General features: G+C 42.4%; 1 protein-coding gene and 2 non-coding genes across 3 annotated transcripts; 1 reads left to right on the plus strand and 2 right to left on the minus strand.

Annotated features, from left to right (window-relative positions):
* Positions 1 to 1,245: 1,245 nt before the first annotated feature.
* Positions 1,246 to 21,159, minus strand: LSM12 (LSM12 homolog). Its single transcript, XM_063080822.1, has 5 exons — positions 20,973 to 21,159; positions 19,119 to 19,252; positions 5,245 to 5,354; positions 3,678 to 3,804; positions 1,246 to 2,904 (listed from the first exon to the last, which is right to left on the minus strand). The coding sequence occupies exons 1-5, from the start codon at positions 21,094 to 21,096 to the stop codon at positions 2,812 to 2,814; spliced, it is 588 nt and encodes a 195-aa protein (XP_062936892.1). The 5' UTR covers positions 21,097 to 21,159; the 3' UTR covers positions 1,246 to 2,811.
* Positions 8,997 to 9,071, plus strand: TRNAI-AAU (transfer RNA isoleucine (anticodon AAU)). Its single transcript has one exon. It is a non-coding gene; the product is annotated as a tRNA-Ile (tRNA).
* On the minus strand, positions 16,986 to 17,089 carry LOC134365295 (U6 spliceosomal RNA). The gene has a single exon (XR_010022001.1). It is a non-coding gene; the product is annotated as a U6 spliceosomal RNA (small nuclear RNA).
* Positions 21,160 to 23,106: the final 1,947 nt, after the last annotated feature.

A 23,106-nucleotide genomic window follows, 5' to 3' on the forward strand; every position in this document is an offset into this window, starting at 1 on the left:
GGCACTCTCCTTTCTGAAAAATAAGTGGTTTCCAAATTACGATCAAAGGCATTCCTCAGGGACTGCAGGAAGGGGCAGGGGTGAGGACTGCGAGACTGAGGGAGGACTCTGAGACCCCCACCCTGCCCAAACCAAATCCGCCCGAATGCTTGACTTATTAGCCTTGCTTAAAATGTCCTCAAAATGAAGACTTCTAAAGCAAAGCTGGAACTTCTGGAAATCACCTAACCCAATCCAATCTCCAGATTTAACCATCCCAGGATCAAGCTAATGTTTATTATTAATATTTACAGAGCATCTTCTAAGTATTAGGCATTTTAAATGTCTCATCAACCCTCCACATGAACTCTAGGATCAAAATCTAAGAGATGGGTATTATTTCCATGTTTACAGCTGGGGAAACTAAGGCTTAGACAGGTGAAATGGCTTATCCTATCACAAAGTGAGAAATGGAGGTGTGAGGATTTGAACCCAACTATTTATGTCTCCAAAGCCCTTTTACTTTCCCCTACACCTCATTGCCTGCCTTTCCAACCATACTAACTCCACCTCTTGAACTGCTTAAAGCTCCCCCACATCATTTTAGAAAAGTGAAACTGAGGAGTCAAAAGTGCTTCCTGCCAAAACCAGCTGGCACGCACTTCGCCCATTCACAGACCTAGAGACTAATGGGAAGAGAAGATGTGAGACAATGGACACAGAACTTCCTCCCAGGCTTGCTGTTTCCCACTCATTAAATAACCATCGCTCCTTTAATCACATCTCTCATGGAAGATACTGATTTTCTGGATCTTGCAGGGTCTCCTCTCTTCTCCCTCTTTTTAGCTTCTCCAAAAGTCTGCATCATTTCCAATGCAGACTACATCAGAGGCTCCGTTCCTTACATCAGGTTCTGACCAACGGCAGGCGAATTTAAAAGCTTACTTCCCAGCTCTTCTATCATTTGTGCCTCCAGTCCTGTAACAAATGGTCTTTTTTCCCACACCTCACTTAAACCCAACTCCAAACCCAGTATCCCCTTTTCAACCATCTTAAGATTTTTTTTTTTTTGCAGCTGGCCAGTATCCCCTTCCTAAATAACACATTTTGCACTGTATTTCTAGATGAGTTCTCATGGGGTGAAAAGAAAGAGTAGAGTACAAAGCAGAGAATCTAAAGGGAAAGGGTCAAACGAAACAAAGATTACCCTCCTAGGAACCCCTCCCCTCTGGGGCCTCTAAGGTACGCACAAACCCAAGACATGAGTGATGGTTAAAAAAATTTGGGTTTTATTGTTTTTGCTAAACAATACTAAAAAAAAAATTTTTTTTTCATTTTGAAGGCAGGGCTTGAATTATTTAATTTTGATCCATTTATTTAATTAAAAAAAAAAAAGGAAGGGGAAAGAGATCATGGCCAAAAAATAGTAGTTAACCCCCACCCCAGCCCAAAGCTCCAGCTACTCACATGAGCATCACCACATCCCACCTGGTGCCTGACATTCAGATGGCGGCACACTCCGCCCCACGAGACTGCCCTGAAGGCACGGGGGCAACGGGTGCCAGTTGTAGCTCTCAGCAGGTGAGTCAAGCCAGACAAACTGGTGGGCTAAATAAAGTCTAGAAATTCTTTTCAGGTTTTCTGCCCATCAGCTGAGCACATACAAACTGTCATAAGCTTGTAAAATTTATGGAGGGTGCAGCATAAGAGAAGAAGATGGCAGAAGAGAAACTATAGGTCACCCAAGCTTTTTCTTGGGTTAGTGGCTCTGAATATAGATTTAAAGAGAGGTTGGGGTAGATGGACTCCAGGTTTCTTATAAAAGAAAATCATACATCAAGGAGGACGAGCTGAGATGTGCCATGCAAAAGAGTTCTTCCTGCAGGGGCACAGGAGAAAGGGCGGCTGATTCTCCCATTTGGAGAGTGGCAAGAAGGTTCTTTTAGTACCATGAAGTAAGACAAAAGGCAGAAGGAGAATCCTGAGGTTTGGACCAAACGCGAGACTGGTACATACACAGTTAAAGACTAAAAAGCCATCAGGACCCCTCAAAGCCAAGTCCCATCTGCACACACTGGCTCTACAAAGTGCTGCAGAAGATTCTTGCTATGAACTAAGTCAAGTTAGTTGCTTGGCAATGGGTGGTGGGGAGAGCAATACATTTTTATTTTCAGAGGGATGAGGTGGGAAGAGAGGCCATGATCTAGTAAAAAGAGACCTGCAAGAAGCAGAAAATATTTAGAGAACATTTTAATATATATTTTCATATATATATTTAAAGTTAAGAAAAATAAAACTAATTCAAGCCATGCCCTGTGCAAAAAAAAAAAGGAAAAAAAAAAATTTTTTTAAAGTGAGACCTCTGTTTGCTGCTCTGGTCTCAACTTAAGAATCACAGTCAGCTTGTTACTTTTATTTTGGAAGAAAAAATGTAAAAGTTTCTTTCAATCACTCAGAAGGCAAATATAGCCACTTATAAAAACAGAATGACAGGAACAGACTAGGAAAGGAAATTTAGAAGTGAAAGGGCAGAGTGGGAAAGGAATTTTCAAAAATAAAATTAACAAGATGACTGTTCCAGAAGGGGGCTGTGAAAAGGACATGGTGGACCAAAGTCTGTTAGTCAAGTAATGATTCAACTTTTAAATTACTCTCTTGTTCTTTTTTGTTGGGTGTTTTGTTTGTTCAAGTCTAAGACTGGGAAAGCTGACCCTTTGTTAACAAGAGCCAACAGGAAATATAGGATCCCTTCCCTCCCCCGGCCTGCCTCCGCTGAAGCCACCACCAACGCCTCCTTGGCTGGATGCTGGAAGAGTCCTCCATGAGCGGGACTCAGGATGACAGGGCAGCCTCCTTCTGTGGTTGCTGGGCTTGTGAACGTTGCAGTATCTTTTGGCTTTCCACATCTCTAAAATGTTTTTCAACCTGAAAGAGACCAGGCCAAGGTCAGAAAAGGAGATGGTTAAGCAAGATCTCCCAAATAATCGAGTCCAGGCTTGGACAGTCCCATCCCAGTTATCCAGCCCATGGGATTACTCAGGCACCTTTGCCCTTGCTATCTATGGGTCCTTGCTACCTATAGGCCTTCCCAACCACAAGGGAGGCAGGAGCCTCTTGTTCTGGCCACAACTTTTGCATCTCCAGTTAAGATTAGCTAGAAGTAGTTAAATCTAAAAACTAAAATATACAGTCTTATCCTACTTTTTACATCCATGATGATGGCCTCATTGTTCCTCAGGGGAATAAAAAGAGTAGGAGTGTTTCTTTAGTTTGTTTTGACAAATGCTCTAACTCAATCCAGAAAGTCAGGTGGTATATGCACGTAAAGTCAGAGACACCGATGGAAACTTATATGAACCCGTCCTTCCTAGAAGTGTGCCTGTGGCTGAGAAGAACCCAGCCTGGGATGAGAGGAACTGCTCAGGCCCAATACCATGGAATGGTCTGGCTAATTCCAAAAAGCCATGTGGCAAAGGACTTGGGGTCAACCACTCACTTTATTCCACACTGCTCAGTGGTTCCATGCCCAGAGGAGTGTCCAAGCCACAGCTGCAGAGCCCCATAGCACAGGGTGGCAGGGAAGTCAGGCAAGGTTGCTAGAGGAGGCAGTGACTGTAGCACAATGTCCTGCTCTGGTGCTGGAGGGTGAAGGCCAAGAAACCACACTCTCCCTAGAGTTCCACGGCTCCTTTACTTACTATTTTGCGTACATGGCTCAGTGCACTCCCCTCTTTGCCTTTACAGTTTTCCACTTGATATGGGGGTGTAATAACAACTTCTTCCATGACTACAATGTTTTTTTCTTGCCATTTACAGTCTTTAATGCTGGAAGGAGAAGAGAGAAGGTGAAATGTTACCTCTTGAGGGCATCCCACCCCTCCTGCCTGATGAATAAATAACTCCAGAAGGCTGACCCAAGTTCCCAGCTCACCACCCAAGCCAACAACTAGATGCCAGTAGCCCATAGAGAGGAGTAGCCAATACTGGCCAGCCAACAAAAAAAAAAAGCAGCAGCCAAGAAACATTCCCTGGGCACCACTGGCTAGGAAAGCAATGAAACCGAAGCACATTATTTCAAGGAGAGCCCAGAATTGTTACTTGGAAGCATCTGGAACCTGGAGAACCATAAAAAGTCTGGTGGCAGCTTCACAAGTCCAAACCAAATTCAGTTACAAATAACTAGGCTGAAGACACTAGACCCAACTTAGATAGCAGCCTAGGGCAGAGGTTGGCAAACTTTTTTCATCAAGGGTCAGCCAGTAAATATTTCAGGTTTTGCAGGCCATATGGTCTCTGTCACAACTTCTGAACTCTCTCGCTGTAGTGCAAAAGCAGCCACAGAAAATGCATAAACAAATGCACAGATCTGGCCTTCTGGCATAGTTTGCCAACCCTTGGCCTAGGGAGAAATACCACCTTTAGAAAGACAAGTAAACAAACTCCCCATCTTACTGTGACCTGTACTCTGCTCCCTCCTCCCCCAATGGGAACTGCTCCTCAATCTGGCCCCTCTCGATTTTCAGGTAGCTGGGCACTTGCCAGACCAGGAAAACCCATGCTAGTTCACACTCGGGGAACCCCAGGGCAGCTGACGCTACTAAGAGAGTTCCTTCACATACCTGTAAATGTTCAGATACTCACACCATGGCCTCAAACAGTTCTGATGCCAGCTGCCATCTGTGCACCAGACCAGGGTGGTTAAATAGGGTAACAGAAGGCAGCAGGGGGAAGGGGGGGTGTCAAATGTTCCAGGTTGTCAGCAGCTAGGGACGCTAGTGGAGAGTAAAATGACTTCTGCTGTGACAAAACGTCTTTTAGGAGGTGGTATGGTGGCGGCCTTCTGCTCTCCCTAACTCCCTCTGTTCATCCTAATGTACAATTGGGAAAAGTGATATAACTTTCCCTTAATAAAACTGCATCAGCTTTTACAGAAAGGCACAATAATAGAATAATAAAAGAGAAAAACTTCACTAGTTCTAAATTATGGACTACTAGGTTTAAAAGGGACTCTTAGGAATAATCTAATCCAAAACTAAGTTTTAAAGACAAGAAACTTAGAAGACAACTTGTCCACAATTACACTATTCTTCTGTGCAGAAAGGAGGCAAAGAGCACCTGCACCTCTGGATGCAGGGGTATTGCCAATACACTACCCAATTCTCTTGGAGATTTTTAGGAAGACAACCACCCAAAAGTCTGCCACCAGACAGCACAGCCAGCAGCATCACCCCTGGGGACAAGGGACCGTACGCTCCCCCAACTCACGTCTTGTGAATGGTCTGGAAGAGCTGCTGGCCCTCTAGGGAGACACCAGCACTGATTGCATAGGCCTGGCTCAGCTTCTCCTCCTTCTCTGTCCGTGCTTTGCTGGCAAGCTAGTGTGGGGAGAGGAAAGACACTCAGAGAAGTATTCACCTCCACTCTTCACAACAGTCAGGACTTAAGCTAAGGAAAGGAGCCAGAAAAGACTGGTTTGGATAGATTCCGTTTTCTCAGAGATCAAATGTGAAGCAAGCTAAAAAAAAAAAAAAAAAAAGCCCAACATACCCAATCAGTTACTGATACTCCTGGCAAACATTCCTTCCTTCCTTCTAATACTTACTGAGTGCCTACCATGTGCCAGACATTCACTATGCTAGGCTAGAGATACTGCCTGAAGGGGGGCGGAGGAGAGACTATGAACAAATAATCAAAAACAAATAAGGGACCTTCACACAGTGCTAGGAAGAAAATAAAGCAGGGTAACATCATGGAGTGTGATGGGGGAGGCTATTTAATGGGAAGTAATGGCTAGAGGTGAAATGTAATATACATATTTAAAGGAGGAAATTGAGAATTTCTATCAGCTACTGTGCTAGAGCCTCAGGTTTAAAAATTAATGTATATATAAAAAAGAAAAAAATAAAAATAAAAATAAAAATAAAATAAAATATTGATATCTATTGCCGTAAAAAATAAATAAATAAATAATAATAATAATAATGTATACAGGGCCGGCCCATGGCTCACTCGGGAGAGTGCGGTGCTGATAACAGCAAGGCCCCGGGTTCGGATCCCATATAGGGATGGCCGGTTTGCTCACTGGCTGAGCGTGGTGCTGACAACACCAAGTCAAGGGTTAAGATCCCCTTACCGGTCATCTTTAAAAAAGAAAAAAAAAAAAAAAAAATTAATGTATACCACATCTTCACAGACCAGAATTTGAGGCTCTAAAGACACTACGTTTCCAGCACCATTATCTGTGCTCACATGGGAAGCCGGGACTCAAGGAAACCTAACCATGGATACTGCCCACCGTCACCTGAGCTGAAGGCAATCCTCTCCTGCTCTTTAGAAAAAGGAATGGTGTGAATTCTACCTCATGTCTGCTCCTTCACTGCCCTCTGGTGGAACAATCACAAACGGAACAAAAGAAATTCTAGTAAAATCTGGTACCTACTAAAACCTAGTAAATCCCTCATGAAAGGGGTGGGCACCCTGTCAATCATACTGCCCCTCCAGCACATTTCTGGTCCCCATCCCCCATTATTGATTGCTAGAGAGTCCAGAAGTATAAATTTGTTTGAGTGTAATACAAAAGTACTGGACAAGGTGGTCAAAACAAATGAAAGACAGGTAATGTATCTGAAAGTAAAACAAATGATTTAGAAATTTTCCAGACCATGAACATAAACAGCTGAGTCTAATGATGCTGCAGCACACTAAACACACATGCACAAACATACACATGTGAACACACAATCTGTCCCCAAACATCAAGTCATAATACAAAAGTACCTAGATGCTTGGAATCCTTAAACATTTATATTCTGCTTTTACAGTGACCTTTCAAACCATAAATCAAACACAGTTTTATACAGGGGAGAAAAGTAAACAACTAAGTGTCTAATTCTTTGTAGGTAAAATGAAGCACTTTATTAAAGCCTGGGTTTGAAGATGAAGAAGAGAAAAGGAGGCTGGGTAGTCTCATCCCTGCCTGAGTTTCAAAAACTGTCTGAGGAAGGAGGAGAGTTGTGAGCAGAGGGCTAGCTTATACAGGCTGTCATTCTAGCTCCCTAGGTAAGAGAGGGAAGAAAGGCAAAACTCTGCAGTGATTTGAAGCAGAGCTCCTTTTTCACATGATCTCCAGGACATGGACAGAGACAAATACAGCAGCAATATAAAATCTTTCAAGCCTGGCTGCCATTCTGGCCCCCCAGGCTGCAACTTTATGGAGAAATAAATGCACAGACCTGACAGCATTCTGAGCAGTGGCAATCCCAACTGTAGCAAGGAAGCCTCGTGGCTTGAAAGAACTCAAATTTCTATGGAAAGAGAACTATGAGTGGTGTATTTTAAGCAGCAATAAGCAATGCCTACTCAGGCGCCACAAAAACCGTGGTAACAAGGAGTTTCCTCGAGTCTTGCTTTCCAAATACCACCTTAGAAAAATCTAAAGTTTACCAAGGAAAGAAGGAAAAACTAGAGCGTAGCAGAGCTCCTGGGAAGCAGCTAGTTAGTGGTCAAGAAGGCTTTTACCTCATGAGCAGGTAGGAAGGTCTCACTTTGAAGTCTCAATCCCTTTTAAAAATGTTTATCCCTGATAACCAAAATCATCTCCCAATAATGGGTCAGACAAAGCTGCTTCTATAAAAGCCTGTGTTGACTAGATAGTCTGGGTACTCAAAGAGTAAAATGTCCTTGTCACCTACACAGTAGCTTAAAAACATAACATTACCTAATTCACTAAGAGAAGAGTTGGCTCAGGAAACCAGGCATCTATGTGGAATGTTTAAGAATGGAACTGACAAAGCTGGTTAGCTCAGTTGGTTAGAGCGCAACCTTAAATACACCAGGGTCACAGGTTCAGATCCCCATACCGGCAGGCCACCAAAAAAAAAAATAGAACTGACAAATTAACCCAGAGGAGGGGAAAAAAGGCTGGGAAGAGGAACTACTTCTGAATTTTTGCCAGAGGCAGAATAAAAGAGATATAAATCTCAGCCAAAAGTGATTTAGTTTAGACAACCTGAATAACAGTGACACACTGGTTATAGAACAATGATTTCAAATACACCCCTTGTCCCCCTGAATACCAGTTGTACAATCTCCTCTAAAGGCTCTGAAAGCAAAGGAGAATGGATTAGATGATTCTCCATTTCAACTCTAGTGCAAACAGATCCCAAATGCTAGATGATGTAAGGGGGCACATGGAAAAGTCAGCAGAAATGAGTGCAAGCTGACTGTATTTCAACTTGCCCCCAAATTCTCAACTATTCTACCTTTACCTGCAACTGTGCTTTAGGGATCTGGACTCAGTGCAAACCCTGAAACCTCCAGCTATCTTTTCACAGGTTGTATTTTCATGGCAATCTGAAAAATACTTCAGCCTGATATTCAGCTGCAGGGATCTGCTTTCACCAGGAAGTTGGACAAATGGGGTAAATTTCTCCCACAGCGGACCATCAATTAGGTATGGGGGAGATCACCCACACAAAAAGAATCTAAAAGTGTTTCCTCTGCTCAAAATTGGGGGTCAGTTGCTTGATTTTTTTAATAAAGAAAAAAAAATTGGGGGCCAGCTGGAGAGGGAGATTACCTTGCTCTTTTCAGGCATGAGAACTCAGGTAGACTGTAGATAAGCCTTCTATAAAGCATTCTACCCTCAATTTAGCTGATATATAAATTTAAATTTTCCCACATATTTTTGTAAAGAACAGTTATTCCAAGCTAGTAAGTTTCTGGTTACTGTCAAAACCACCAGAAGAAACCAATAAAAGCTGCCATCAGTAGAGAAGGTATAGGGTACAACTTTTAGGCTTAGGAGAGTCATCAGGATTGCAATTTTTTTAATTCAATAACTATCACCATACTACACCCATTTTCAATGTCAACAGGCTAGTGCTGGCCTCACTTCCAAACTTAAGCACTAACTGGTTAGCATCTCAAAGAATAAAAGGCACCAAGTTTAAGAACACACTGGGTTCACAGCCACCAAAAAAGAAAAAAAATCATCATGGGGGTTTGGGGGGGATCCTGGCCAGTTAGCTCAGTTGGCTAGAGCGTGGTGCTAATAACACCAAGGTCCCAGGGTTCAATCCCTGTACTGGCCAGCCGCCAAAAAAAAGAACACACTGGGTTCAGGCAAACCAAGAAGCATAAAACCTACAAAATTTGTAACTAATGTGCATGTGGCTTAACTGAACTTGACAACCTGCACTTACCTGACTCTCTTTTCATTTTACATGACTGCCAGTGAAAATAGTTATTCCTTATCTACTAATCAGTGCTTCCTCCAGTGGCCATTTTATATATAATACCTTGATGTGCTTGATGTGGGCAAAGAAGATAAACACATGAACTTGGTACCAAAGCACATCAACACTGAAAGGCTTCTAGTCATGCCTACTGCTGGGTGGCCCTTGAGTGAGTGATTTAACCAACACCAAGGACACATATTTCTTCCTGCACACAGTGACATGGAGGGGAAGAGGAAGCAGCCACAACAACAAAAAATTCCAAGCAATATGCACTTCATCTTGTTATTTAATCATCAGCTGGGCCATCTTATTTCCATGCACCCAGACCAGGAAAGCCCAGGTGCCATGGGGCATCCAGAGGGATTCCTACTTCAAGTATTCAACAGACTGACACAGCTGATACAACAAGGGAAGCAGAGAGTACAGAGAGGAACCTGCTGGGTGTGACCTGCTGAATCCAGTGAGACACTCTCAGTTTGTCTTCTCTGTGTATTTGGGTCTTCCAATCAGCTGCCCTCACAGAGAGCTTAGGAAGCACAGCGGCTGCTGCCCTGGAACTGCCAGTGGTACCTGCAAGACTGGTGGGGCTGAAGGATAAAGACCAGAGTGGCTAAGAACAACTGTCATCCTAAGGGCCTTGTCTGCTCCTGCTGTTTCCAATCTTGAATGAGGTTCTTGGAAGGCCCTCATTCTTAGCTAGCAAACAGGTTCTCAAAAATATTTCATCCAAATATCAATATTCCCAAGTTTCCCTGTTCCCTCACTAAAAGCTCCTGCCTGAAAATTTTCTTTTTCTTTTTTTTGGGGGGGTGGTGGCTGGTTGGTACATGGATCCAAACCCATCACCTTGGTGTTATAAGGCTGCACTCTAACCAACTGAGCTAACCAGCCAGCCACTGCCTGAAAAGTTTCTAATAAAGTACTATTCCTTATAATCTCAGGTAGTTGGGAACTCAAGCTATAGGACACTTTATAAGTTGTGCACTAGAATAAATAACGATTAATCAAAATACTGTACCAAACAGGGAAATGGTAGAGGCAAAGATGCCTGGTAGTGAACATTAAAATTCTAAGAGCCAACTTTGGTTGAGTGAGAGCTTACGCCATATGCTAGTTACCAAGCTACACAATTTACATATATTCAAAAAACATTTAATCCTCACAATAATTCTATGAAATAGGGACTAAAATTACTTCCAATTGATGGATGGAGAAACTAAGGCATAGCTGTTAAGAAACTTGCCCAAGTTCACCAAGCCACAAGTGGCAGAATCTGGATTTGGACCCAAACAGTCTGATTCCACAGCATGTGTTCTTAACCACTGCACTACACTTAAACAGTTCCATCTAAGAAGTCTAAATAATTGTTGAAAATAGTAATAAATGTGAATGCAAAAGAAAATAAAAATTTATTTTTTTAATTTTAACTTCTCAATATACATTGTAGTTGATTCTCATGACCCTTTACCCGTTCCTCTTCCGAAAATATTTTTTAAGGGGCAAATATTGTAATACTCAGTTGCTACCTTTCTTTTTTATTGGCGCATTCTGGCATTTCCACCAGTTTCCCCAGGACAGAACACAGTTGTCTGCCCTTTAGTGAAGGGCCTCTATTTTCCAGAAAGGGCCTCAGTCTCACCCTAAACTTCAAGAACATCCTTTATTTCTTTTATTAAAGGTAATTCACACTGATGCTTGAAAGAAAACATATCCTGTGTGAGAAAGCATTTCAGGCCAATAATGATAGGTATATTCCCTGCATCCTTCAATTTCTGATGCTCGGGGACTAGAGAAAGTAAGTCAAGGAAGTCTCCTACATTTGAATGCTAAGATATGTTAAGTGCTTTGCTATGACAAAAAATACCCACAAAGGGCCGAGCCCGTGGCGCACTTGGTAGAGTGCTGCGCTGGGAGCGCGGCGACGCTCCCGCCGCGGGTTCGGATCCTATATAGGACTGACCAGTGCACTCACTGGCTGAGTGCCAGTTAAAATAAATAAATAAATAAATAAATAAATACCCACAAAAAGCAGGGGGGTACATCATCACCTCAATCTCCCGGTTTCTACAGGACACTTGTAAAAACCATCACATTATTACCATACAACACAGAACCATATTCACAATTATAGTCAATACACATTATAGACAAAGTTTTATCTTCAACCTAATTTAAAACAAAAAACCTAGATGTAAGCAAAGTGAATAGTTTTTGTTAGTTATTTGTAATTATGTCACAAAACACTATAGATTCAACAGACCACTAGACCTCCTGGACACCGACAGAATAATTTCCCAGTCCTGAGACCGTGAAACCAAGTACTGCTGTCACACGTACCAGGTGGCTCTGCCGGAGAGAAAACTGGCTGAGATTGTAAGAAAACTGGCTGAAATTTGACCTTAACAACCTATCTCTGAGAATGTAAATTCAACTTAGCCTCGAATTAGCTATTTCACAGCATGGCCATGAGGATTAAGGTAGACAATAAAGCACTAGGTGAGCTGTAAAGCACTGTACAAATATTACCTGTTGTTATTATAATAACATTATTATTATTAGCACAGAAAGGTGGCTTGTGGATCACTTCGGAAAAAATCCATATAATCTAACCTTCCTTTAGCTAATGAGCTCACATTGCTTTTCTTTTTTAAATAAATTTTATTGTATATGTTTAAGATATACAACATGTTGTAAGACACATATAGACAGTTATAAAATGGTTACTATAGTGAAGTAAATTAACATATCCATCATCTCAAATACTCACCCACCTTCTGGTGTCTATAAGAGTTGCCAGAGAGGCTGTAAGTCCTAAAGAGAATATCTTCCAAAAAATAACCGGAATAATAAGTTGGAAAATGCCTTTAAATTATCATCCAAAATGGGAGGCTCCACTTGTATAATAAAAGAGCTGATTTTGGGCCGAGCCCGTGGCGCACTCGGTACAGTGCTGCGCTGGGAGCGCGGCGACGCTTCCGCCGCAGGTTCGGATCCTATATAGGACTGGCCGGTGCACTCACTGGCTGAGTGCCGGTCACGAAAAAGACAAAAAAAAAAAAAAAAAAAAAAAGAGCTGATTTTATTCAGTGATAGATCCATGTGCTGTTGCTTCCTAGGCTCGGAAGAGAGCAGAGAAAGCAAAGTAGAATGGAAGAACTATCTCCTTACCTCTTCCCCCAAAAATCCAGATTCCACTTCAAAGCCCTGCCTACCAATCACTAGCCACACGAACCTAAGCAAGACACCTAACCTTTCCTGAGACTTAGTCTGTTCATTTGTACCCTGGAACCCACCCTTAAGGGTTACTGCTGGATTTTAGTTAGATATACATGTAAAGCACCTAACACCAATACTGGCACTGATCACAAAAAAATGATAAGTATGTGAGGTAATGGGTGTGTTAATTAGCTTGATTTAGCCATTCCATAATGTATACATGTGTCAAAACATCATGATGTACACCATTACAATTTTTATTTGTCAAGTAAAAAAGAAAGTGCTACATGTTCTCCAAAAATAAGTAAGAAAGTAAGTACTGGTCCTTAATAGTCTCCTCCCTCTCTTGTGAGAACTAACAGCCTCCAGTTTAGCTCACCAACAGAAAAGCAAGTTTCTAAGTTGCAGAGAAGTACAACCTGTGCACTCCCAGATCAGCTAGATTCCGTTTCATTTCCTGCCCTTTATCTAATCAGTTGACATTTATTCTTCAGTTCCCTACTCCACTGACACATCTGGGAAGGCTTCCCTAAGATGCTCAGTATTGTAGCACAAGGGTTGACAAATTACAGCCTGTGGGCCAAATTCAGCCAACCACCTGTTTCAGGGAAGTTTTACTGGAACACAACTATGCCCATTTGTTTACATTTTGTCTATGGCTGCTTTGCTACAAAGGCAAAGTTGAGTAGCTATGACAAAGACAGTATGGCCCACAAAGCCTAAAAGATTTAGCATCTGGCCCTGTACAGAACGTTTGCTGCCCCCTGCTCTATACTGTCATACTCCATTAACATGGATCTGACCATATTGCTATCACTAAGTTAGAGGCTGCTGTCCCTCACCACTCCCAACAAAGGTGAGATTCCTAAGGACAGCACCTGGAATGGAGGGAGGGCAAGAGGGAAGGTGGATAAGAGAAGAAACCTTGATGACTACTGGAGGGATTCACAGAACCAATCACAAAACTAACAGTTCCCAGAAGTCCCGTGACTAACACACAGTCAACCCAATTCACTAGCAGCCCAGTTATAAAAAGAAAGCTGTTCTTCAAACTCCCCACATTCTACCACATCATACTTTTGGCATAGTGTATAGATCCTTTAACGTTCCAGCTCAGGTACAATTTGCTTCAATCTCCAGGGTAGTTTCGGGTATTCACCTAAGCTAATCTTTTATTTATTTATTTTTAATTTTTTTGGCAGCTGGCCGGTATAGGGAACTGAACCCTTGACCTTGGTGCTACAAGGTCGTACTCTAACCAACTGAGCTAACCGGCCAGCCAGCTAGTCTTAAAATTCCAGCAGTAGAATCTGACTGCAACATTTGTTTATTTTTTTCTCCCCAAGTTTGTTCTCTGCCAGAAAACTCAAACAGTTAGGATGCCTCTCTTAACACTGGAGGAGATACCACCACCAACCTTATTTTGAATTGTCTCCAGGTCAAAGAGGTACAGTGTAAAGGTGGCTACAACCACACACCAACGGCACAAGTTTCTTTTAAAACTAAACTTTGTGACTTTCCCATCTTCTCAACCTTACCAGGGCCCTCCACCTCCAGACCTGTCTCCAGATACCACTTCATTCAATGGCAGCCAACTCATTCTTCATTACCAGGGGCCAATGATATATGCTCTTTAAAATCTCTTCTTCCTGGTTCCATTTGACCACTCACTGCTTATTAGTAATGGATAAATGGGTAATAAATGGATAAAAGAAGTTGACAAATCAGTCAGTGGTTTGGTAAAGGAGATGAATGCCTAAATTCTCTATTACCCATGGATTTCAATTTTCTATGTCTTGTCTCTTTTCCTGCCAACAACCCTATACCTCAAATATCCCCTCCAGAGAAATATTGTCTAACACAGCAAAGTGATAAGAAGACTTACATCTCATTCAATGCACTGGATGCTTTCACCTAAACAAAGGAATACATACACTGGTCTTGACTGTGTCAACAAGTCTCTTCCTAAGAGTCTCAGAGGCAGAAAGCACAGCCTCCTACGTTCTGTGACTGCTCACTCTAAGTACCCAGGCAAGTGTTCAATTAACTATGCTACCTATTAACACTGCCCTGGAAATTCATGTTAATTCTGATCACCAACAAGAGGTCTCTTAAAAATATCTTTTAATTATATTACATATTAATGGTATCTAGCACAATTTTGATTTTCCCCAGTCCTGGGCTGGCAAGTTCCAATCTCTGACTGAATGTCAGACCCAATGCCAGGGAGGACTGACAAGGTAAGTAATAGCATCCGTGTTCTTGGCTGCCTTCCCTTTGTCACACTGTCCCCCCATCCCCTCATCCCCAATCTTACCTCATTCCATAATCCAAGAAGCACCAGTTGGCTACACATAAAAATTGGGGAGAACAGAACTAACATCTGCCAACTTTAGTCAACTTGACCTAATCCTTATAACAACCTATGAGATAGGTACTAACCTTATCCCATTTTTAGAGTAAGGAAAATGATGTTTAGTAAGGTTAAGAGGTGAAGAAGTGATTTTAAAGACTGATCTGCTTGGTTTATCCCTTGGTTCTTTCTACTACAGCACCTTGCCCCTGACCACACAACATATATGTTTCTCCTTACTTAGAAACATTACTTAGTATTATGGATATATAGCTACTCATTTCATCTCACCAAACTACTCCATGAGTTGTATGGCCTAAGCACACAGAAGTAGAAAAAACATGGGACTTTACTGTTAAAATGTAAGACATGAGTTCAAATCCCAGCTCTACCACTTAACAACTGCATGACTTAAAGTTTGTGAGTCACCCTCTCTGAGCCTCAGTTTACTCTTCTGTGAGATGGCAAATATACCCATACCATAAGAATTGTTGTTAGAATTAAATGAGATGTCTACCTATTGCTAGTTCCAAGTATGCACATAAAAATATTACTTTCCACACTACTAGCCATATACCTTGAAGAAGGCACTTAAACTGATAAGCCTGTTTTCTCATTTGTTAAACTAAAAGGAGGGCTGGCAAGTTATCTCAATTGGTTAGAGCATTGTATTGGTAACACCAAGGCCCAGGGTTCCATCTCTGTTACCAGCCAGCCACAATAAAATAAAATAATAATAATAATAATAATTAAAGAAGCTAAAAGGAAAAACAAAAACACTCTAAAGATCATACAGTTGGTTGTGAGGATGAAATGAGATGGGTCAAAGCTCTTTGCTAAACCGTAAAGCACCAGAAAAACTTAAGGTCTGGTCCCCAGCGGAGCTTACCACAATGCCTTTCACAAAATAGGTTTTCAGTAAATGTCTGATAAATGCTACATAAAAAAGGACGTGGCTAAGGTTGACATGTCCCAAATTATCTCCTGAGAAAACTACTAACCCATGGACAATCTTCATCCCCAGAGTATAAAATGCTAAGTCAATAGAAAGGAACTTGTTAAGAAACATCCCACCTTACTCTACCATGAGGCTCCTAGGGCTCTTGTCCTCAAGCAATATTTTATTCTTCCTCTGAGAAAGAGTAAAACTAAGAATGAGTCACAATAGCGAATGACATAAACCTCCTTCACTATCAACTTTGGTATGATTTTATACTTTTATTTATGCTTCTGTCTTGTAGTCAGGAACTTCAGAACACTTTAACAGGATACAGTGTTACTATGAAGAAGATAAAATGATATTCAAGACTTCCTCCTTCTGCAACCCTGCTGTCCTCTCCTAAGCTTCCTCCTGCTGAGAGTAGAGGTAAGACTTCTTAGCCTGCAGTGAACTGCCAAATGAAGGCAAAACAGGCTCATTTCCAAGGAGCTGCTAGTACACACCTTCTCTAGTTAAGCTGTTATTGAGCGTGGAAGAGAGCAGACCTTCTCTTCCATTTCCTGCTGTGTTCAAGTAAACAAATATCCAGTTTATATTAACAGGTTTAATTAAGCAGAGCACTTACTACGTCAGCAAGATTAGCCAACATGTGATGCATACCTATCTTCCACTGGAAGTTCGAGTATACGAGTGTGCTCCTCCAAACTGCAAGCATCTAAAGCATTATACTTCAACAGTTTTCTTCCAGGGATCTCAGTATTTTAGTTCCTTTTCACATGCTTAAACAATCCTCCATCTTAAGAATCCCAAATCCATGCTCTTAAAAATGAGATGAACTTTTCATATCACTCAAGCAACATGTAAATAACTTCCCAGATTAGATGTTTTCATTAACAGCCCAGCAGGCTTTCTCTAATTCTGAGTGAATCTCCAAGGAGGAATCACAAAGCACCCTAAAAGGTTGGTTTCAAGGGAAAGCCAATATAGCTTACTCATAAACATCTCCGCAAAAGAACGAATGAATAAATGAAATCCAAAGATAACCCTCCAACCTAATTTTAGTTTTTAGTTTCTGACTCCTCTTCCCAGCCACCCTTTTTCAAGACTTGGCAAGCAAGGCACAGAGTAAAGATTTTGGTATTCCCCAAGCTATTACTTCCTGCTGCTTTCTTTCTTTTTTCTTTTTTTTGGGGGGGGGAGGGAGTTACTGAATTTTCTTATTTGAAGGAATGTTACAAATGAAAGAATTTCAGTGGATGAAAATATGGAACACTTCAAGAAGTTGCGTGTCATCCTTGCACAGGGGCCATTCTGATTTCTCTGTATCATTCCGATTTTAGTATATTAGTATATGTGCTGCCAGAAGGGAGCACTCCTGCTGCTTTCTTGAAAGAGTAGGTAAACAACTATTTTACAAAAATGCTAGTAAACAACTGAAACTGACGAGCACAAAGCAAAACCCTAAAGGTAAAGATAATCCACAAACTAAATAACCAAAAGCTATTTTTATTGGTGGTCAAATATAAGAAGAGAATTGCTACTTAACAGCTCCCACTTAACATTCCCACGCACTACTCCAGCCCCTCTAAAAAGCGACACTTGTTGATCACAAGAGCAGAAACCTAGTATCTTTTAAATTTGAGAAAATCATCCCTCTTTCAGCTCATCTTTCCTCTACTACTCACTGAAGGTCCAATGACAGACTACTCATACCCTATAAACAACAAAGGATATGGGCTGGTGGGTTAGCTCAGGTGGTTAGAGCATGGTGCTGATAACACCAAGGTCAAGGTTCAGATCCCTATACTGGCCAGCCTCAAAAAAAAAAAAAAGGGTAAATCCTATTTTTCTCTTTAACATGCTAGAAATAAATAACAGTATTTCACTCAAACCTTTTAAAGTTTCATAACAAAGAGATAATCACCCAGAGCGCGCCACCTGACAGCCTCCAATATGAAATCTAAGCCCCTTCTGAATTTGTCATCGGTCATCACGAAAAACCGTGAGGCATTTCCCTGGAATCTGACAAGAGAGCTCCAGATCTGAGGTTACTACATTCCTAGCCTCAGTTACTCTCTATTTTTTCAGCTGCCTAAGTGTTTCCTTGCTTTGCTGAATTGTAGCAAACACACCACATTCCCAAGAGAGGCAAGAGAATATACATTATTATAACACTCCTCTAGAGGAAAAAACTTCAACACTAATTCAAGAGACTTAAGGAAAAGCAGCTGCTACTAAAACCGATGGCATAACTTACTCATGCAACAAATACATATTAAGCACCTACTCTGTGCAGGCTCTTGTAAATTCAATAGTGAACAAAATAGGTATGGTTCCCATCCATGCAGAATAAAGTTTGGTGAGACAGACATAAGACAAGTAACCAAGTAATATACAATTATAATGGAGACAAACTGTATTAGCTGAGTGATCAGAGAAGACTTCTTGGAAGAGGTGCCACTTGAGTCCTTATAGATAAGACTCCAGTCATTCTGGAAGGAAGAGTTTTCCAAGTTTAGGGGACAGCACAGGCAACAATAGGGCTTGGGGCATTATTATTGATCAACATGAACTTTGACTAACTGAACTGAAGATTGACTTGTATACGCAAGATTAAAATATACTAAACATTTCTTACCAGCCAGCCTCCAAAAAAAAAAAAAAAATCCTGTCTAATTGTGTTAGACATCAAAATTCAAACAGAAAGACAAAAATGAAACTCTAAGGCAGTGGCTTTCAAACTTTTATAGGTCATCAATCCCTCTGAGAATATTAAAATACTCCAGATTTTCACCCAGAAAACACATATATTCATTCATATGTGCACACATCCACATATACCCAATCTCAGGAGGTTCATAAGTAATACTCGCACCCAATCCCACCGCTACCAGAAATTCATGCATGCGCTCCAGGTTTGGGAAAAAAAAAAAATGCCCTCTTTCACAAAGGACAGAAGCAAAGCTCTCAACCCTATTTGGGCATAAAGGTATTTCTTAAGATCTACTGAAGATATCTAGGAATATGGATAAAAACTAAACAAACATTTTTATTTATTTTATTTATTTATTTATTTATTTAAAGATGACCGGTAAGGGGATCTTAACCCTTGACTTGGTGTTGTCAGCACCACGCTCACCCAGTGAGCCAACCGGCCATCCCTATATGGGATCCGAACCCGTGGCCTTGGTGTTATCAGCACCACATTCTCCGGAGTGAACCACGGGCAGGCTCAAAACAAACATATTTTTTAAAGGGATGTCAGCACAAGCAATAGTAAGCCAATGACAAAATGAAAAAAAGACAATCGATAATGTATGTATCACCAAGAGTCAATGAGACTCATCTCTCCCACCATTTTGGACAGCCAGACCTGCCCTTGTGTCCTTACCTTACTAACATTGAGTGAAGCTAGGGGAGGAGGGGTTTCTGTTCGGTCATTAATTATTTCCACTTCTGAAACATACTGTAGATTTATGAGCAAGATGTCTGCATGGTTGGGCTTTCCACTGGAAGAGGGACATTCTGGTGAGAAAATAAAGTTAAGAAAAATAGAGCAAGCAGAGGCACCGACACATCCCAAAAGGGGAATAAAAAACACAGTTCACCTAAGGCTTGTGTACAAGGCATGCCACAAGCAAGAGGGCCTCACAAGAATCACAGCTCTCCTCAGGAAATCTGTGCCTGTCACCTTCCTCCTGCCCAAACCCATAACCAAAAGATCTCAAGCATTTCAAGACCTAAAATTGGAAGACTCAAAAGAGTTCCTATCACCTTCTCTCCACTGGTTTTTTGGAGAGGCACAAAGTGGTTTTAATTCCTTATGTATACTGTTTCTCTTGAACCTATGAACCACACAGAAGAGCCAGTACTTTCTGATTTGAGATTTCCCATTTTACAGAGGAAAAACCTACAGCACTGGAAAGGAAATTCACCCAAGATGACCCCGCTAGTTCATTCATTCATTCATTCATTCATTCATTCATTCATTCATTGCATTCACTCATTCTCCAACCATTTACTAAGCCAGCTATATGCAGTAATTACTCATTCCAGGACCCTTCCAACTAAACTTATTGTAGAAGGTCTTATTCGGCCCAAATGTGGCCAAAAAAAAAAAAAAAGGCACTCTTCTTGCTGAAATTAGTTGCAGAGGACATCATCCTAAGCTAGAAATCTACAACTACTAGTTAAATGAATTAAAATACTTGCCACTCAAAGGCAGCAGACTCAGTAGGAAACTTCTTTTTGAAAGATGCCATAAAGGATTATTCCAAACATATATTTAAATAAACCCACCTGTAGCTCAAATAAAAGGGAAAGTGGTGGCACATTTATTCCAACCAGGAAGTGTTTTGTTTCCAAGATTGACTTCCCTGGAGTAATTCAGAAATCCTTTCCCATTCAGTTTGACACTGCTACTTTCAAAAGAGAGGATACCACTGTGGAAAAATCAGGACTGCATGTGCTGGAGTAAGCAAGAGAAAATGAGAACTTACTCTTTCACCTGCAACCCACACATCCCTCCATAAGCCCATGAAAAACGTGGCAAGCTCTCTCTGGACCAGGTTTCCAATGCAAACATCCCCGATATAGTAATAACCAAATGAATGAGAAGTTTAAAAACCAGCACCCTCCCCCCAACCCAACGGCACCACGCACACACACGCACCAGCAAAACAAGCCACTATCTCCAGCTCAGATACAAACTCTACCCTGCAGTTCCTCTCCCCCAAAACAGGCATGCCCATTTGGTCACCACCCAACGCCCTTTCTTAGACCAAATCCCCTCAGTGACCTCTTCCTGAATTCAATACCCTTGCCCTACTAGCTAGTAGCTCCTTACCCTAACCCACCCCTCTCCCCACAGGATTTCATGCACCCCCCTTCCATCCGGGCTCCAATCCACCAACCCCCTCCCACTACCACCCTTCTCCTAATCAATGTGTCCCCTCTCACAGAGTTCCCCCCAAAAAACCATTCGCGTGTCAAGCCCCCCTCCACCCACCATCCTTCGGTCGGGGCCCAGCTCCCGCAAAGGACAGGAGACACGGTCCCCAAAGCGGACCAAAAGGCCCGCGGGAGGGGGAGGGGAGCTCAGGGCCGTGCGCATGCGCTCCGGGAGCCGCGGTTGCCGGTCGCCCCTAGGCCCGGAGAGGGCCCCAGCCGCCGCCGACGTCCCCCACCCCCTCACCACTGCACCTACACGCCGGCCCGGCCTCGGGCTCCACGCAGGGAAGGATACTTAAAGCCAGCATTTTGGACTGGTAGTCGAAGGCTACCACTTCGCCCTGCAGCCGCTGCTCCTGGCACGTCCGGCACGACACCTGGCTTCCAACGCTAAAGTACTCGCCCGGAGGAGCCGCCATCTTGGGAGAGCAGCCGCGGCCGGCGGCGGCGGCGGCAGCAGCGGGCGAAAGCCGGGCCCCCAGTGAGCGCCGCGACGCGACGCGACGCGACGCGACGCACGGGGCGTGCTGACGCCACGCGCCGGGGCGTGGCCTGGGGCTGGGTGGGGCGGAAACCTAGGTGGAAGAGGAAAGAAGAGGAAATAAAGGGGAATCTGAATAATGTTTGTGCAGCTGCGCCCGCTGGGTTAAGTGCTTGTAGTATCCATTTTAAACGTTAATGACCCACGTGCAATGAAAAGGGCAAGGAGGAGGGAACTGCAGCCTCCATTGTATGCACACCTTGCACACAACAGTGTAATGAATGAACTCTATAAAATATTATATATTATCCCTGTTTTACGTATGAGGAATCAGAGGCCCAGAGGGATTAACAAAAGTCGCTCAAGATGATTATACCTAATTACAAAGTGGTAGTGGAAAGAACATACGCCATAGAATTAGATACACCGGAATCAGAATCCCAGGTCTGCCACTTGCTAAATTATGTGACCTTGATCAAACTACTAACCCTGATCTTTTTTTTCATTGTCATCTATATTATCACTTATTGAGCATCCAACAGCCCTTTGAGGTAGGAATCAATATCCTTATTTCATAGAAGAAACTAAGTCATAAACTAAACTTGTCCAGGGTCGCATAACTAGCAAGAACATGGTCTGCCTGTTTGCAAAGACAGTGCTATTTACTGCTATACTATATTAGATAATAATACCTACAGCAAAGAATAGTTAGGTGGTTTAGATGAGATGATGTGTACACATGCATGGCATGTAGTAGGTGTTCAATAAATAGTAGTTCCCCATGATTACCCATCACCTTTGGAACTCAAGACATTTCCCCATCTCTTCCCTTGTCCTCTCCTCCAGGCAAAAGGCAGGAATGAGGAGCAGTTATAGTGACAAAAGGGGCCTTGGAGGAAGGGTTTGGGGCCTCCCATTAATGTCCACCTGATATGCAAAATAGTTGTTTTCTTAATTTTATGTAAGGTATTCTGTTGATGGATTTTCAAGCCCCAACCACCACCAATTGTCATCCCTGACCCACTCATCCCTCAATATAGAAATTTTGGAGCCTTCTGTATGAGAGACAGGTTAACTTTTCTTTAGTCCAGAGGGAGGCAAAGGGCCAGCCCTGGCACTACTTCAGTTCAAAAGTGCTTCCTTACCCTGTGAGAGGCAGGAACTTCCTGGTGTTGGGGGTATTGTAATAGGAATAAAAATTCTGCTCCCTCATACTTGTGTTTTTTCAGAGAACTTTCATGTCTCTCGTCCTTTTCTGGCCCCCAAAACAAGTCACATGTAACCACCACGCCGCTTTTTATAAGGCATTGTGGCTATAGGTTTTCATATATGACTTCCAGGCACTGTTAGGAAAGGCTTTCGGAGGAAGTGAAAAATCTAAGCTGAGACCTGAAGGATCAGCAGGGAAAGAGGAAACTGCATATGCCAGGACCCCTAAAAGGGGTAATTTCATGGAAGATAAAGTAGCTCAGAAATATTATGAAGCCGAGTGTGGGGGTAGAATGGCGAAGATTGAGGCTAGGGCCAAGGCAAAGACTAAGTAAGAAATCCAGGCTTTTTCCTTGGGGCAATTGAAGAACACTTAACAAGGGAGTGAACTAAGATTTCTATCCAGCTTCCCTCCCCCACACCTTTGTAATTAGTGAGATCAATCTCTTTCCCATAAGAACCCAGATTTACATTCTCATTTTCATTCACCCATCAGAAAACCTAAGAACAAAGTTAGTTGAAGTAGGGAGAAACTGAGGAGCCACTACAACAGTCTCCTCTCATCCTACCTCTGGCTCTAAGTAGGTCCTCACCTAGAATAGCTGAGATTTCTACTTTCCGTGTGTTCCTCCGGATTATTTCATTGTCTTGGGTCTGTGCCCCTCCTCTTCCCATACCAACACTGTTACTGTCTCTTGGTTTATCTGCCCAGCAGGGTTTTGGACGGCAGGAAGATGGA

Source organism: Cynocephalus volans, chromosome 16 (assembly GCF_027409185.1).
Source record: "Cynocephalus volans isolate mCynVol1 chromosome 16, mCynVol1.pri, whole genome shotgun sequence".
Taxonomy (NCBI): Eukaryota; Metazoa; Chordata; class Mammalia; order Dermoptera; family Cynocephalidae; genus Cynocephalus; species Cynocephalus volans.